The sequence below is a fragment of the Emys orbicularis genome, chromosome 5, assembly GCF_028017835.1.
Source record: "Emys orbicularis isolate rEmyOrb1 chromosome 5, rEmyOrb1.hap1, whole genome shotgun sequence".
Lineage (NCBI taxonomy): Eukaryota > Metazoa > Chordata > Testudines > Emydidae > Emys > Emys orbicularis.
The window spans coordinates 38,166,107-38,181,774 of record NC_088687.1 but is presented as its reverse complement, the minus strand read 5'-3'; the positions used below and the strand labels follow the sequence as shown (position 1 = coordinate 38,181,774).

At 41.1% G+C, this 15,668-nt stretch overlaps 1 protein-coding gene across 24 annotated transcripts in view; it reads left to right on the top strand.

The window, feature by feature from the left end:
* Window positions 1-15,668, top strand: part of CAMK2D (calcium/calmodulin dependent protein kinase II delta) — a 258,791-nt gene that overhangs the window by 124,052 nt on the left and 119,071 nt on the right. For all 24 annotated transcript variants that reach the window (XM_065405038.1, XM_065405055.1, XM_065405063.1 and 21 more), the window contains exon 4: window positions 14,426-14,480. In XM_065405038.1, coding sequence (XP_065261110.1) covers window positions 14,426-14,480 — 55 coding nt within the window. The remainder of the gene's footprint in view (window positions 1-14,425; window positions 14,481-15,668) is intronic.

Below are 15,668 nucleotides of genomic sequence, written 5' to 3'. Positions count from 1 at the left end.
AATACTCTGACTTCCTTCTGCAAATGCATGTAAAAGTGCAGTTATTAAACACAATACGCCAAATTCTGATGTTCTTACACTGAGTAGTACCTTACTCCTTGAGTATTCACATTCAGAGTGGTTTCATTTAAATCAGCAAGTAGGAAATCTTGTTTTAAATAATCAATTTTAATCTTCTTTTGCATTTGTACCTCTTAGTTGTTTTCCTAAAGAAAGGCTGATTCTCATTGATTGGTAACCATTAAAAATATGTTGATTTGCAACTAAATATAGTAAATTTTATGCTTTTTGCTGATCAGAATGCACTATATTTATACATATTTATTTAAGCAATTATATAACATATTTATTCAGATATTAATTTTGACAATTTTTATGTTAGATGGTAAATGATGCATTTCTTTTTTATTAAAAATTTTTTTTTTTTTTACTTGTGCTTTGTGTAAATCTCTGTTTGGATTGAAATTGAAATTCAATTAAAAATACACAAAACCAGCATTTTCAAATTCTTTATTTGTAAAATAAAACTACCTTAAATGTGCTGGATGCATAAGAACAATAGCTTATCAAAAAGTCTGTAAGAACATGTTTTGCTTTTAAAACTAACTGATGTATTAAACAGAAAGAGTATCTGTAGTTTATGAATTGAACTGATTGTTTCTGGTCACCAGGTCCTTCAAGATATGAGATCTAGTAGAGCTCATGCTCTCACACCTAGTTATTATAAATAGATTGGAAGAAGACAACAAACTTTTCTACTTTTTCAACTCCCATTGGTTTCTTAGTGTTGGCTGAACTAGACATTGAGCTGAATTAGTTGAATAAACTTAAGTGAAGAAAATATTCTCTCCACATCTGCATAAAAGGCTACTGCTGTCAAAAGCTGGTTTAGAACTTCAACAAACTCAGGTGCTTAGCCAATGACTTCCGCCAGTTCAGTGGTTTGACTTTCTTTTAAATATAGCACCCAGCATATACTGCTTAATTTTTTAAAATGCATTTACTTTAAATGATTTTTATAGATAGTAGTAAATTTAGGCCTGAACTCAGGTTATTATAATTTCAAATTTAATTTTAAATAGTTTTATTTTAAAAAATGTGTATTTAATTTAAATTAAAATCTGATTTATATTTTAAAAATTGTATTTTTAATTTGTTTTTAAACCATTGATTTTATGCCCCCTGTTTCCACTGACTTCAGTGGGATTTTTAATTAATTAAGGTACTACTCAACATGAGTAAGGGTTTAAGAATGCAGTTCTCTCAGAAGCTGTGTGAGTATGTATATGATGTAGACTGAAAGTACTGTACAAAATGAAGAAAAAATGTGTCCGGGTAGTTGCAGCTATTCTCTCTGAAAACTTCTCACATACAATAAGAACTCATGCAATGTCTGTCTGTATTTCATAATTTATTTATGTCTTCCCAAATCAAATTAAATTCTAGCAGATCGTTTTGCAACTTGTGGATTAGGTCAGATGAGGTCCTATGCCCGAGCTCCACTCAGTGCAGACAAGAGTGCCAGGGAGTTGGTCATTGGCTCCCTGATCTTAAGAAGAGTTGAGGTGTGGGGCTGCTTTAACTTGCACCATTAATGTAGCATCTCAGAGGGTTCCTGGCCACACAACCTACTTGCTCTTTCCCAAACCCTCTTTTCTCTGATATGCACCCTACATTTCAGAAGTGGTCTCATGCAGGCTTTCCATTTGCCAGCTTTATGGCAGCAGGGACTTCTCATGCACCGGGGAAATTCTTGACTGGTCATTTGTGGCTAGAATTCAGTGCCTTTGTGTGACTCTCAATTGAGTATCTGGCCCAACATTTTTTTTATGAGAGTTCAATTCCACTAATTCCATGTGCCAGTCTTGGGATAATTTTGTATTTCTGTCTTCATCGCAGGAGTCTTTTGCCCAAGTTAATGTAGTGAAAAACTATTTTTTTTAAAAAGTGGTATAATTATATTATTGTTGAGTAACAGTGTAAAATTTAAGTGCAGAATTTGTTGGAGGCTCTAAGTCGAAATATTTCTGTCATTTACTCAGGATACAAAAATTTAGCCCTCTGTCCCCCCAACACTTGGCTGTTCGTCACAATTGAGTATTTTTAGAATAGGTGGAATTTTGTTCATACAAGTTAACATGTAATGATACAGTGCCTCTGGGACAAATGCATTCTGTCCAATTATTAACATGCCTAATTATTTTTTGCTGCTTTTTCCTATTATGCTAGTGAATATGCATTTTAAGAGGGTTGTTATCCAATTGTGAGCACAAATGACTGTGAACTGGTGCTATAATAAAAAGTTGTTTATCTTTTGAATGAATTTGAATGCTGTACAATTCTCATACATCAGTGCTGAAGATAGGTTCATTCGCAGCACTGCAGAATAAATGGCTTTTGCAAACAATAGTAAATATTTTAATATACAATATGTGTACTCTGTCAGCATGGTGGAAGATTATTATTTTAGATACACAAAATATCACAGTATAATCACAGTGTAAATATCTTCCAAAAATCAGTTGCTCCTAAGCATTTGTACCATAGCTAATCTCACCAGATTAGCTTCTAAATATCTCAAATCCCTTAGACCAGGGCCCTCATTAACTAATGCTTGTAAAGCGCTATCTACTGTAAATGCTAGTATTATTATTAGAAAGCAGCAAATCTTAGTGGACTTAGATGAGTGGAATTACAGGATGTGGCAGTAAAAAAGACATTGTGAAGGGCAAATCCCTATTTTAACAGTATTGCCAAGTATCTCAACTGTACTCACTGGGTTTCAGAGGCTTGAGCTGAGGCAGAAATCCTCCCCTACACGCAGTGGAGTAGCGCCAGTCAGTGGTGCTGGAACAATTTTTATGGTGGGGGTGCTGAGATCCATTGAACCCAACTCTAAATCCTGTATATGATGGGAACCACTTCAAGCCAGGGGGTGTGGCAGCACCCCCAGTTCCAGCACCCCTGGTGCGAGTCACCAATGAAACCCAGAGGGTGCTGATCTGTGATTAATGCATTTACCCTCCCCTTCCCCCAGTTTTGTGGTGTAGGGAAGTTGCCGTATATCTTACCTCATCTATACAACAGTAACCTGGAGAGCTGCCACCTCTATTCCACAGCACACATGCTGCTGCTGTGTGTTTGTATCATGGCTGTGTCTGGGTCCCGATTAAAATTGACATACAGTTGTGTTAAGAGGCTTTAGCTGAGCTGAAAGACAAAGGAAGGAAGAGGTGATATTGAAGGAAAAAGTGGAGCACATAGGGCAGGAGTGAGGCTGAAGTGAAGTGACTGTGTCAAAGGGGGGGGGCAGGAAGTGGCTGGGTGGAGCGAACAGTCAATCAGCACAGGGACGAGAACTCTAGAGTGAAAACTGTCTAAAGTAGTCTGATGTCATCATCTGTTTCAGAGGGCTTGTCTACACTGCCAAGTTGTCGACAAAACTTTTGTCTTCCACGGGTACTTAACAACCCCCCCTCACCCCCCAAAAAAAGTTTTGCCACGGCAAGCGTCAGCATGAACGTGGATTTGTCGGCAGCAGTGCTCTCCTGCTGACAAAGCGAACACTGCTTGCAAGGCTGGAAGTATTTTGCCGACAAAGAGCGTTTACACATGCTGACATTTAGCGACAAGGCTGTGTCAACACAGCCTTGTCACTAAAAGCTGTGTGGTGTAGAGAAGCCCTGGCACTGCTGCAACTTCTGCTGTGTTGTTTCGTGCTGGCTCTGCTGAGGAGACTTTCTCTTCCCAAATGCATTTGGTAGGGGGAGGCGTCATACCATGGTGATTCTAGAGAGGTGTCTCCATGGTACAATTTTGAGTCCTGGGGACGTAGAGACACACCAAATCTTTCCCTCCCTAGCAAAACCAGTTCCACTGAATCTGGATCAATTTTTGTCCATGGAACAAGGGACCTGAAATTGTTCTTAAGCGACTAAATGAAATGTATCAGGCCAAGTGAGATAGACCAGGTAGTACCCCAGAACACTGATCTTAGTGATTTCAAAATGATTTCAAAAGCCAAGTCTCTGATGAATGAGAGGAGTATTGCACTGGTTTATCTCATAGTTTCAAATCCAACAGCTTGTTACTTGCTCACTGATTGAAAGGTGATCATTTGTGGAATGATTTGAGCTTAAATTAATAGTGCAACCCTGAAAAAAATTAAAAAGAAATTGTTATTAGACAGTAGAAACCGCTGGGTTTTGGTTTTTGTATGTTTGTTTTCCCTGGCATGGGAAATGATGAAAAAGGAGAGCATTGGTAGCTTTTTTTAAAAAAATGTATATCACACTTCCTAGATCAGGGGTGGGCAAACTTTTTGGCCCAAGGGCCACAACTGGGTCTGGAAATTGTATGGCGGGCCATGAATGCTCACGAAATTGGGCGTTGGGGTGCGGGAGGGGGTGAGGGCTCCAGCGGACTCTGGGTTGGGGCCAGAAATGGGGAGTTCAGGGTGCTGGAGGGGGCTCTGGGCTGGGGCAGAGGGTTGGAGTGTGGGGGGGGAGGGCTCCAGTGGGGGGTGCAAGCTCTGGGGTGGGGCTGGGGATGAGGGGTTGGGGCTGTAGGAGGGTGCTCCAGGCTGGGACCAAGGGGTTTGGAGGGCGGGAGGGGGATCAGGGTTGGGGCACGGGAGGAGGTCAGGAGTGCAGGCACTGGGTGATGCTTACCTCAAGCAGCTCCTGGAAGCAGCAGCATGTCCGCAGGCACTGCCCCTGCAGCTCCTGTTGACCGCAGTTCCTAGCCAATGGGAGCTGCAGGGGCAATGCTTGGGGCAGGGGCAGCATGCGGAATCCCCTGGCTGCCCCTACATGTACGAGCTGGAGGGGGGACATGCTACTGTTTCCGGGAGCCGTGCGGAGCGGGGCAAGCCCCTGACCCTGCACCCCGGCTGGAGCGGGGCAAGCCCCGGACCCTCCTACCCGGCGGGAACTCGGACGGATTAAAACATCTGAAGGGCCGGATGTGGCTCCTGGGCCGTATTTTGCCCACCCCTGTCCTAGATACAGGCAGGAATGTACAGTACTCCTAAAGGAAATGGCTGTGGGTTTCCAACAAACATTGTTTGCCTTCTTGGTCTTTTACAGCTCCATGTTCATTACTGATGAATGTGCGTGTGCCTTTCTAGTAATACACTAATTCAAGTTAGAGCTTTAATTTGACTGATCTGCACTGATGGCTGGTAAGCGACACACCCTAGGGTGGGCAACAGGGGGGACTCTATGGATCCTGCTTATTTTTCATCTCCATATGTAAAATAAGGCTGGAAGTATTGCAATGTAATTGCATTCCTATTAATTCCCTTCCATGCTGTATTAATAAACAGGGTGACTGGAGAAGTTTTAGAGCATCTTCTTTAGTAGGAGGGAACTCTGCAGTTTAACTCACACACTTTCATTGTCTATGGCACATGGGTTTATATTTCATTCAGTCTTAACAAGTGCTGCTCCTCTCTGTGATGTGTGTGACAGACTGACAATATCCTGTAATATCCTGAATGAACTTTATTGAATTATGTTCAGTCTTAGTGAATTAGGGTTAATACCTTTGGGGTACATTGAATTAGAAATGCAAATGTTTTTGTACTATTGTGAGAGTGTATGGAACTTCTTTAGCAGGAAGACAAGATTAATGCAATCTTTGAAAGGTATTAAGACCTTCAAAGGTCTTTTTGGAACAATATATCTGACCTTGGGGTATGGGGAATGTAAATTCTCCCCTCCAAAGCCAACCTTTTGAAGATAAGTGCTGGAGAGGAGAGACCCATTGTGTACTAATTACCTGCTTCTGGAAACTCCAGATCAAAGACCCCATATCTGTATAAAAGGGTCAACTAAACATGTTCTGAGTGTGCTTGTTCTGAGCTGAAGGTGTGGTGAACTGGAAATCACAAAGGTTGGAGGGTGGAATGACTTGTCCTGCCAGAAACCATGTTAGGGTTGGTGTTATTCTGGTAAGCTTATGTAGGACATGTGTGTAGCATACTTGTGTAGGATATTTAATATTTTTACTGTTTTTTCTCTGTAATGCTTTGTACCTTAAGAATAAAGTAGGCTTGCATAGGAAGTCTATGCAGTAACGTATATCTGTAGTAATTGCATCTGTTATATCCATCTCTAAAGAGAAACTAAGCATGTATCCTTGAGAAACCTGCCTGTGCTGGGAAATACACAGTGAAGGCAAGGCAGGGAACTGTGCAACCCGGAAATACCCCAGTTGGAAGCCAGAGGGACACAAGTCTCCACTCAAGAGAAGCAACAGCTGAGGAACGTAGTGGGTGCCCTTGCTGGGCCACTGATCAGGAATACAGGCACAATTGCCTGGAACACTGACAGTGTGCATACATTTTAGTGTTCTGGATGTCTGAAGTCTGTTACAGTAACTGTAGCACATACTAGGTTTAAAATAAAGTCGTTCATGCGAAGGTAGAGTTCAAATTTCTTTTACCTGGGGTACTAGTTCCTAATCTTAGTGATATTTGGCTAACAAGAATGGATTTTGATTAGCAGTTACCAGAAGAGAGGTCTGGCTTGGATATAGGAGACCAGTATATAGGAGATAATTAGCTACCAATTTAAAATGCAAGAAGAATGTGACTCACAAAGCACCTTTTTAGTCTCACAATTTGTGAGGCAAATCAAAGTATTTTTTTCATTGTTCTTGGTATAATCAGAAGCTAAAATAAATGGATTTTTTTTCCAAAGCGATTCTTTCAGATATGCACTTTATCATTGTTCTCTGTTCCACATACTGTGATCATTTTGTTTAACAGTATGACAAAAAGAAATCTAGGCACCACTTTTTAGATGTGATTATTTTTCTTTATAAGGGAACTTTTAGGTGAACTAATCTACTGTCTGACTTTATTGTTCCTATCAAATTCTGGATTCCTGGAGGATGTAATCCCAGAAGGTCATTGAAAGAATAAACTCCTCATTTCAGTAACACATTTGTTTGGGGTAATTTATTAAGAAAAATGTATGCCTTTGAGGTCCAAAAATAAAGACTCCAAATCTGACAGTGTCCAATAGATGATAAATCGGACACAAAGGATCGTTTTTCCCTCTAATGTCTCCTTTTCTGTTCTGATCTTCAACCGTGGTGATACCATGTCCTAACTAAATATATGAGACCATAACTTTGGCCCCTCTTGGCACACTCTTTGCCCCTTTTCCCGCTCTGCGGAATTCTTCTTTGCGTGCTCCCGGGAAGCCCCTTTCTTGCAGCAGATTCCCACTGCCTCTCCTTCCAGGGGACTCTGGAAATCTCTTCGAGGGAACCTCCTACTGCTCCTGCTTTCTCCTTTCTTACTGACAGCCCAGTTCTTTAGCGGGAAACACCTGTCTCCTCCTCAGTTGCTTCAGATAAACAGAGATGGCTGGCCCCAGGTCCCTGGCTCTTAAAGAGGCAGAATATTGGGTCACAGTAAATAACGAACAGAAATAACTATAGGCCATAAAGGTACTTCGAAAAAATCAAGCCAATGTGAGGAGCTGGAAGATGCAAAATAAGCGGTCTTTATCCAAACTATGTTTCCTCCTGTTTCTGTACTGTTGGTGTTTAAGTATTTTTAATATCCATTATGTTTTATAATTTACGTTACTTTCTTGACTTTGATATTTTAGTTCTTATGTTCCTGCATTGGCTATGAATGAATAGATGTGTGTTACTGGAGCATCTTCTGTGTATACCCCATTCATGGCAAGCAATGCATCTGAAGCAGGAAACACTTAGTTTGCAGAACCAGCCAAACTATCCATTTTATTCTGATTTGGACCTACAGACTTGGCTTTTCTGATTCAGCAGAAGTTCTGGGCAGAGAGTCAGCCAAGAACTGTTTTTCTCTTCAGTATTGTATAAGATGTTTTCTAAAGCAAAATGTTACAAAGGAAAAAGTTGTTTATTTGATTTCTCTATTTAAAAATTTCATATATGCATGGAAATATTATTCAATATATTAAGCTATCATCTGGGGAAATCTGAAAATCCTCCTCCTCATGCTTGCTTCATAAACATAGTTTCTGAATACAAAGTGGTTTTGGAGTAGCCTGAGTCTGTATTTGGTTCTATGAACAATGTTGTCATTGTTCATTCAACCATTGATGCCAATACAGTTTATTGTAGTGAAATTAGCTTAGGAAATTGTCACATCATTTTAAGTAGTAGTAATAATAATAATTAATAATTAAAAACACTTAAGAATTGTTTCACAGTTCTTCTGCAATGTGATTTAAATGGCTAACACAATTTAAAAGATTCTGCAGTTGACTAGCTGTGACATTACCCAGGGTACGATCTGGACTGTTGAACAGTTAGTTGTGTCCCCTCACTTCTCCAACATGGGGTGCCTTTTACACTGCTTCACTGGCCTGCTCTCATACAGCCTCCATCATGTAAGTTACTCCCAGCTATACTTCAAGAGTATAGCCACCCTGAATTACATTACAGAGCGACACCAGCAAATTCCCAGTCCCAGATTTCCCCCCAGAAATGTGCATCTTGTACTGCCCAGCACCTTCCTGGACAACACAAGCTCATATAAAGTCTGTAATTTCATTAATAGAAAATGATATGCACAAGCCTTGTTATCTCAAATAGAGTTTTCCAAACACTTCAGTCCAAATACACACTGGTTTAGATAAACTTTACATACGATGTTGCCCCACACATTTTACCAGGACAGTAATGTTCAGCAGATTATGCATTTTAAAATACCACCTCACAAGGCATACTTTGTACAAAATTTATCATAGTCTTGTAAAAAGGGTGAACATAAGGGTACAGACTGTCACAGTAGTTCATTCTTGTAGAAATCCTCTCTAAGGTATTTTGGCAGAAATTAATGAAAAATAGTATTTGGTGATCCCATGTGTATGTCTTCAAATTAATTTGAAGGAAGATAAATGGTGTTGGAAGGGTTCCTGAACAGAAAAATAATATAAAATTTTACATGCACCTCTTAACCAGTAGAGTACTGTGGATTAGTAAATAGTGAATAGCACGAAGAAAATTAGAAGTATACTCTCATTCCCAGGCTCCTCATCCCTCCACTGTCCTCTGGTCCTAACTAACCCTCTCAAGCATCTCACATTTTTCAAGATTTTACTCCTCAAGGTGATTTTATGGGAGGGTTGTCCTGCTGACCCACCATTTCCCCAGACATTCCTGAAACTAATCCTCCTGGTTGTCCTGGCTGTCTGATCTGTAGATACCTGTAAATCTGGCTGAGCTCTGGTGGGTATACTTGGTGTGCACTTCCTTCTCTTCTGCTCCATTCCTCCACTGCTACTATGGAGCCCTGGAATAGATTTGAAGTCCATGATCTGCCAGTACTTTGCCTACTCACTTGTAGCCCTTCATCACTCGTGTCTGAGGCAGAAAACAGGTAGGAGGAATAGACAATATGAGAGAGACAGACTGAGAAGTCTAAGTGAGGATATTGGGAGCCAGTGGAGGGACACAGGATTTTTTTTTAGGGGAGGGGGGAGATTGTCCTACATTATATTCCTTATTTTACAGATTTAATGCCCCTCATTGTCCTTCATGCTAGGTGCTTCTCAAAAGGTATGCTCCCAGTTACCTGTGTGCTAATTAAGTCCTTTCCCCTGCTTCTCCCTCCCCTGTACAAGAGACCCTATCCATTCTATTTTTGTTTTCTTCTCGATTTCCTCCCCCCTACCAAAACCCAGTCAGAACTCCATGGTGCCTCTAAACCCTTTTGCTAGTTCCCTCAGTCTGTGTACTAACTCCCTCCTGACCCCCAACAGATGAACATTCCTAGGTAACCCATCTCTGATTGATAGTATCCCAATTTAATGGGGAGCCAACAGGTGGAGGCAGAGTGTGAAGGGTATATGCAGGAAATAAGGGAGTTTTCTTTCAGTGGTGAGGCAAAACAGGGCAGGCAGGACTCCAGGTACGAGTCCTAACCTGTTGTGGCTCTCCACTGATAGAAACCATATCTAATCTTCATACTACTGCCCCCACTTGGAAAACCATGAGAACAAACAGTTTTGAGGGGTGTGGTGTGGTGGCCATTTTTATAAGGGTTAATCGGTCACCTGTTTAGAATGAAAGAATCCAGTATGCTGAATGCTGTAATGCAATTGGATTATTTCATATTGAAAAGGTATGACACTTTTCATAAGCCTACAGGCCTACACTATTTTAGTTTGTAAAAAGGATATGTGACTTCAAAAGTGCATTGAACTTGTTGGAGATTTCTTAGTTTGTCTTTTGAGGTGGGTGTTTGACACTTAATGAAACAGACAGAGGAGTAACCTGTGCAAATGTACAAGCAGTGATCGCTCTACTGCTCTCACTATCAGAGCTGGGTGAAATATGTCAGTTCCCATACACACAGGTTGCAACACTCCTTTTTGTCGGGCTCTACACATGGTTTCACATCTCTTGAAGTTCCCTTTGAACAGTCGAGTTTGTAAAACATCCTGTCAAGGAAAATGAAGCAAGTAAAAGATTCTTGGAGTTTGGGATGACTCTGATTTACACATAAATATAAATGATTTGTTTAATTAAAAATTTGCGGAGGAAAAATTATCTAAATGCATAGTCATAAAATTCTTTTTAAAAACCTATAAAATATCACTTTGCACTCATAACAGACTAGAACAGTCAAGATATGCATAAGGCTGCACTGCAATTGCATGACTACATTTCTGTGACCTTTATGGATTTGCACCCCATCTACTGCCTACTCGTCACCCTTGCTAGTCACAGCTAAGAATCCTGCAAGTACTTTTGCACATAAATAACTTTACTTGTGTGAAGGGTTCCAGTAAATTCAGTGGGATTCTGCATGTGAGTGTAAAGTTAATCTGTATAGGTGTTTGCAGAATCCTTAGAATGTATCATAGAATCATAGAATATCGGGGTTGGAAGGGACCTCAGGAGATCATCTAGTCCAACCCCAACCCCTGTGCCAGAAAAGTAAACACTTTTCTGGCACAGATCACGTCTCTTTTTGTCTGCTGTGAAGCACCTAGCACAATTTTGGGTGCAGTAAAATAAATAAACAATAGTAGAATAGAGAAAACATGACAGAATAGGGTAAATATAATATATATTGAAGGATGTGCCGTATCCAAAATCCTTCCTCTTACTGTAGCAACCTTTCCTCATCCCCTAACCCGCTCCAAACACAAAAGGACAGCCTGTCAGCAAAATGTAATATTGCTTTCTATGAAAACGGAGAGAGCACATTATACTTATATACTCTATAATGTTATCCCCCCCTAATAATTATAATCAGATCATGTTATAATTCTACCATTTATCTTTCTTTTTTGTATGCTTGTCTTAGTATTATGGCTGAAGAGTCTTTGTAGGGCATGTGAACTTAGCTTTGAACCATGATGTATTTCTGAGGAACTACAGCATATCCACACCTACCTGGTTAGTTGTCAAAAGTTTGTTCTTGTTTCCTGTTGACTTACAGGAGGAGAATGCACACATACAATTATAGCTTAAGAGGATATCTGCCTTTTTGCAGGGTATAATTTTTCACTTACTTTGCCTAGTAATCACTACTTTATAAAAAAATAATTCATTTGAACCCAACATAATGTAATGGTGAGTTCCATTAAGCTCTCTATATTCTATAAGATTTCACAAGAGTCCACAACAGTTCATTTCACTCCAAACAGAGACCAATTTCTCAAGTTTCATTATGAAATCATTGCAAAATTATGAAACTCACAAACCTGTTAATGTTGCTGTGAGTTTCAGAGAAATATTGGCAGTCCCAAATGTCTACTAATGTAATTTTGTATCTAGTATTGGCAGTTTTTCATATTATTTAGGTTGCATTGTGAAAAGTTCATACAGCTCTGGGAATATAAGAAAATAGGAATTACCATACTGGATCAGATCAATGGTCCATCTAGTCCAGTATCCTGTATCTGATAATGACTCATACCAGCTGCTTCAGAGGAAGGTTCAAGAAATCTTGCACCAGATAATTGTGGAATGACATCCACAAAGTGAAAAATTATCCATAAACCTCATTAGTTCGAATTTGGCTTATACTCTGAAGCATCTGTACCTTCCAAATTTTTATTTTGTTTGTTTGTTAATCTTTACCAGTAACACTTTTGGGTGCTCTGGTACAGTGGCGTAGGCAGGGTCTAAGTGTAGGGGGAGCAAACAGAAAAAAGGCGCTCCCCCTTGGCTCCTCCTCTGGCCACGCCCCCTTGGCTCCTCCTCTGGCCACGCCCCCCTTGGCTCCTCCCTTTTCCCCCCCAGATTAACCCCGGGGCCCGGCTCGGGACTCCTGTGGGCTTCCCGGGGGTGCGGATACCCCCGTCCCCCCGCGGTCCCGGGAGAGTCTCTCCTGCCCAGCCCACTCTGCAGGTGTCCCCCGCCAGGCTGCGCCACCCGTCCCCACCCGTCCCCCCCCGCCTGGGGCTCCAGGTTCCTGCGCCGCGCCAGGGCCCCCCGTCCAGACAGCGCGGCCTGCGCCCCTGCCCTGCGGGCCCGGCCCCGGGGAGCCCCTCGCCCGGAGGGGACCCCCCAGTGCAAGGCACCGGACTCCCGCCGCTCACGTTCTGTCCTGCGCCGCCACCTGTCCTCGGCCGATCCCGGCCCCGGCTCCGGGCGGGGAGCGCTTGGCCTCCGAGCCCTGAGCCACCGCAGGAGATGGCTGCGCCTGCGGCGATGTTGGGGCCGCGTGGGGCGCGATGGCCGAGGAGCTGGCCCCCTCTTATAAAAAGGAGCAGGCGCCGCTTTTGGGAAAAGGGGTGAGGGGAAGCGACTGCTTCCCCTGCACCGCGCTAGCTACGATACTGCTCTGGTATCCATAGAGAGAGCTAATCCTTTTTTGAATCCAACAAAGCTCTTTTTCTGAATCATAACTGATGGCAATGAGTTCTGAAGATCAACTGTGCTACTCTATATTGCAAATATCATTTGGGATACTTCAGGTTCAGTGTCTTTTGGGTGCCAGTGCTCAGCCTGTGAAAAGCTGCTGTATGTAGCACACTCTATGTCTGCACTGCAATAAAAAAAACCATGGCACTGAGTCTTTGAGCCCAGGTCAGCTGAGACCCAACCCCCTTGCGGGGTCTCAAAGCCTAGGCTTCATCCCAAGTTCAAAGGTTTACTCTGCAATTGTATAGCCTCTCAGCCCATGAGCCGAAGTCCGCTAACCTGGGCCAGCTGTGGCCATGCCATAGGTCTTTTATTGCAGTGAGATGTACCCACCAATTTTGCAGAGTCTTCAGTGGTGGTGGTGATCTCTGTAGTCTCTTCACTTTTCTGTTTAGAAAGGCAGAGAGAAAATGAGTTCACACCAAGCCATACCCTTTTCATTCAGAAGACTGCTCCATTAGTACCTCAAGAGCAAAAACATGTATACTGAACAAAAGAGTGGATTTGGAAAGGAAAATGTGTTGTATTTCTATTTAGTAGGACTTGACTCAGTGTGTTGTAGAGTGCAATTACTTATTTCTTAAATCAGATGATTTGTTTGGACATTTTAAATGAGGGTTGGACTGAAACTGCTGGCAGTTAATTTAGCTAGACTTTGAGAAACTGACAAGAACAACACAATAAATTATCTGCATAGGCAACAATTTTGTTTTTAACATTGGCTACTTTCTACTTACATAAAGCCAGTGTCTTGTAATATTAACTGAAGTGTGTGGGTTTGGGTTTTTTTATTTTATTTTATTCATCTCTCTCTTATATAGTCAAATGCTTTTGATTTATTCACAATGAAGCCTGCAAAAGATAATGCTTTCTTGTTTCTCTGCTGGTTATAATCCCCTGGCATATATTTGTGTCTGCTTATTGAACATTTTAGTTGTTAAAACAATGCTTAGAGTAGTTTGTTCTGCTGAAATCTAGCATTAGTTGACACTTAACTATTTTTATATTGCATTCCTGGTTAATGGTTTTGAGAAAATAACCTTTATTACTAATATCGTTTATCTAACATAGTTGAAGTTCAGCAGTTGGGAACCTTTGTACACTCTTATTTCAAAGACTGGTGGTCAGAGAGTCTTTGTCAAGGGAAAGGAATTAGTTGGTTGGCATTAATATTAATGTAATATATTTTCAGATGGTGTTTGCAGAAATTCTATCACACACTAAGGGCAGAGGCAAAGTGCTGCTCATGCCTGCTGCTGTATGTTTGTTGTGGGGAGGGAAGATAGGAAGTGATCACAAAGTGCTTCTTTTGCATAACACGGCACCCCTAGAAATAAGTACAGAGTGAATCATATGGACAATTTTGTTTCTTATCTCATCAAGAAGAAAAGCCCTAAGCAAAAAAGAACAACTTGAGAAAGGGTTGGGGAGAGAGGGTGGAAGAACAACACAACACCAACTAACCAACAAACCTGTGGTAGAGTGCAAAAACAGTCATGAGAGATCAATCTGTTTCTCTTTTTTTTTCTTCTTTTAATAGTGCGGCTTCATGACAGCATATCAGAAGAAGGATTCCATTACTTAGTCTTTGATTTGTAAGTATATGCCTTGTGTATGCTTGTATAACAAAAACACACCGGGGACCTGATGTTCAAAATTTTTAGGAGCAAAAATAAGCTCATAAAATGATGTGCATGCACATGGCCAGGATGATGCATAACTGATCAGTTGTGTGTACACATCTGACTTGTATATGTCACTGTGATAACAGCATGTGCAGAGCTTTGCATATCCAAATGTTGAAAACCCTCCTCAATGTATTTTAAACATCAGCTTAAACTAACACCAAACTGCTATATGTTTTGAAGTTATTAATCACAGTTGTGATTTTTCCCGCCATAGCTGTAGCTGCTTAAAATTCTGTTTATTTTAAATTTGACTTTTAGCAAGTTTAATAAAGGATTTTCTTCTTGAAATTTAGTAAAGGATTTTCTCATTATCTCAGAGCAAACTAGCCCATCCTGTGATTACTATTTGTGAATTTTACAATTACTATAAGTGTATAATATGTAATATATTAGTCATATAACAAAATATTATCAGTTCTGTACACTGAATACTCTATTATAGATGGGACTGGTAGTGTTACCTGTCATTAAGGTTGCCCGACACTTCATGTTAAAAGATCCTGTTTTCAGTTGCTGATAACTTTGCCAAACGTGAACCATTCAGGCTGAAATTTTCTATGCTGGGAGTCTACCTCAAGATGAATTTTGAGGGAGAATTTTAGCCAAAACAGTTCAGATGTTTCTGAGAGTGAAACTAGGGGAAAATATGTTGTGGTGTTCATGTTTAAAAAAATTCTGGCAACCTTTATTTTTGTTTGAGAAATTCTAGTGCCTCCATGCTTTGAAGCAGATGCTTGAAATTTTGAAGGAATGAGATAGGGATGTGGTAAGGATGTGCCTTTTGCCATCCCTGTGGCAATCCATGAAAATTTGGCCAAGGTATTCGTTTTTGAAAAATTTCAGTTTGCACATGCTCAATAGAGACTTGCTGGAGCTTTTTAACTAATTTCCCTGAATCCATGCATGCTGGATATGCTCCAGCCAGGGCTGCTGCTGGCCAGTCTGGGACCATGCACCAGAACTGAAAGCAGTGAGACTCTCTCGCCTGTATTTTCCCTGCTGAACCCAGGCAGTGTGGAGGAGGAAGCTGCTGCCTGACTCAAATGCAGAGGGGACAAGAACTGGACTTGAGGGTGGGTCTGGAGATCCTGGGAC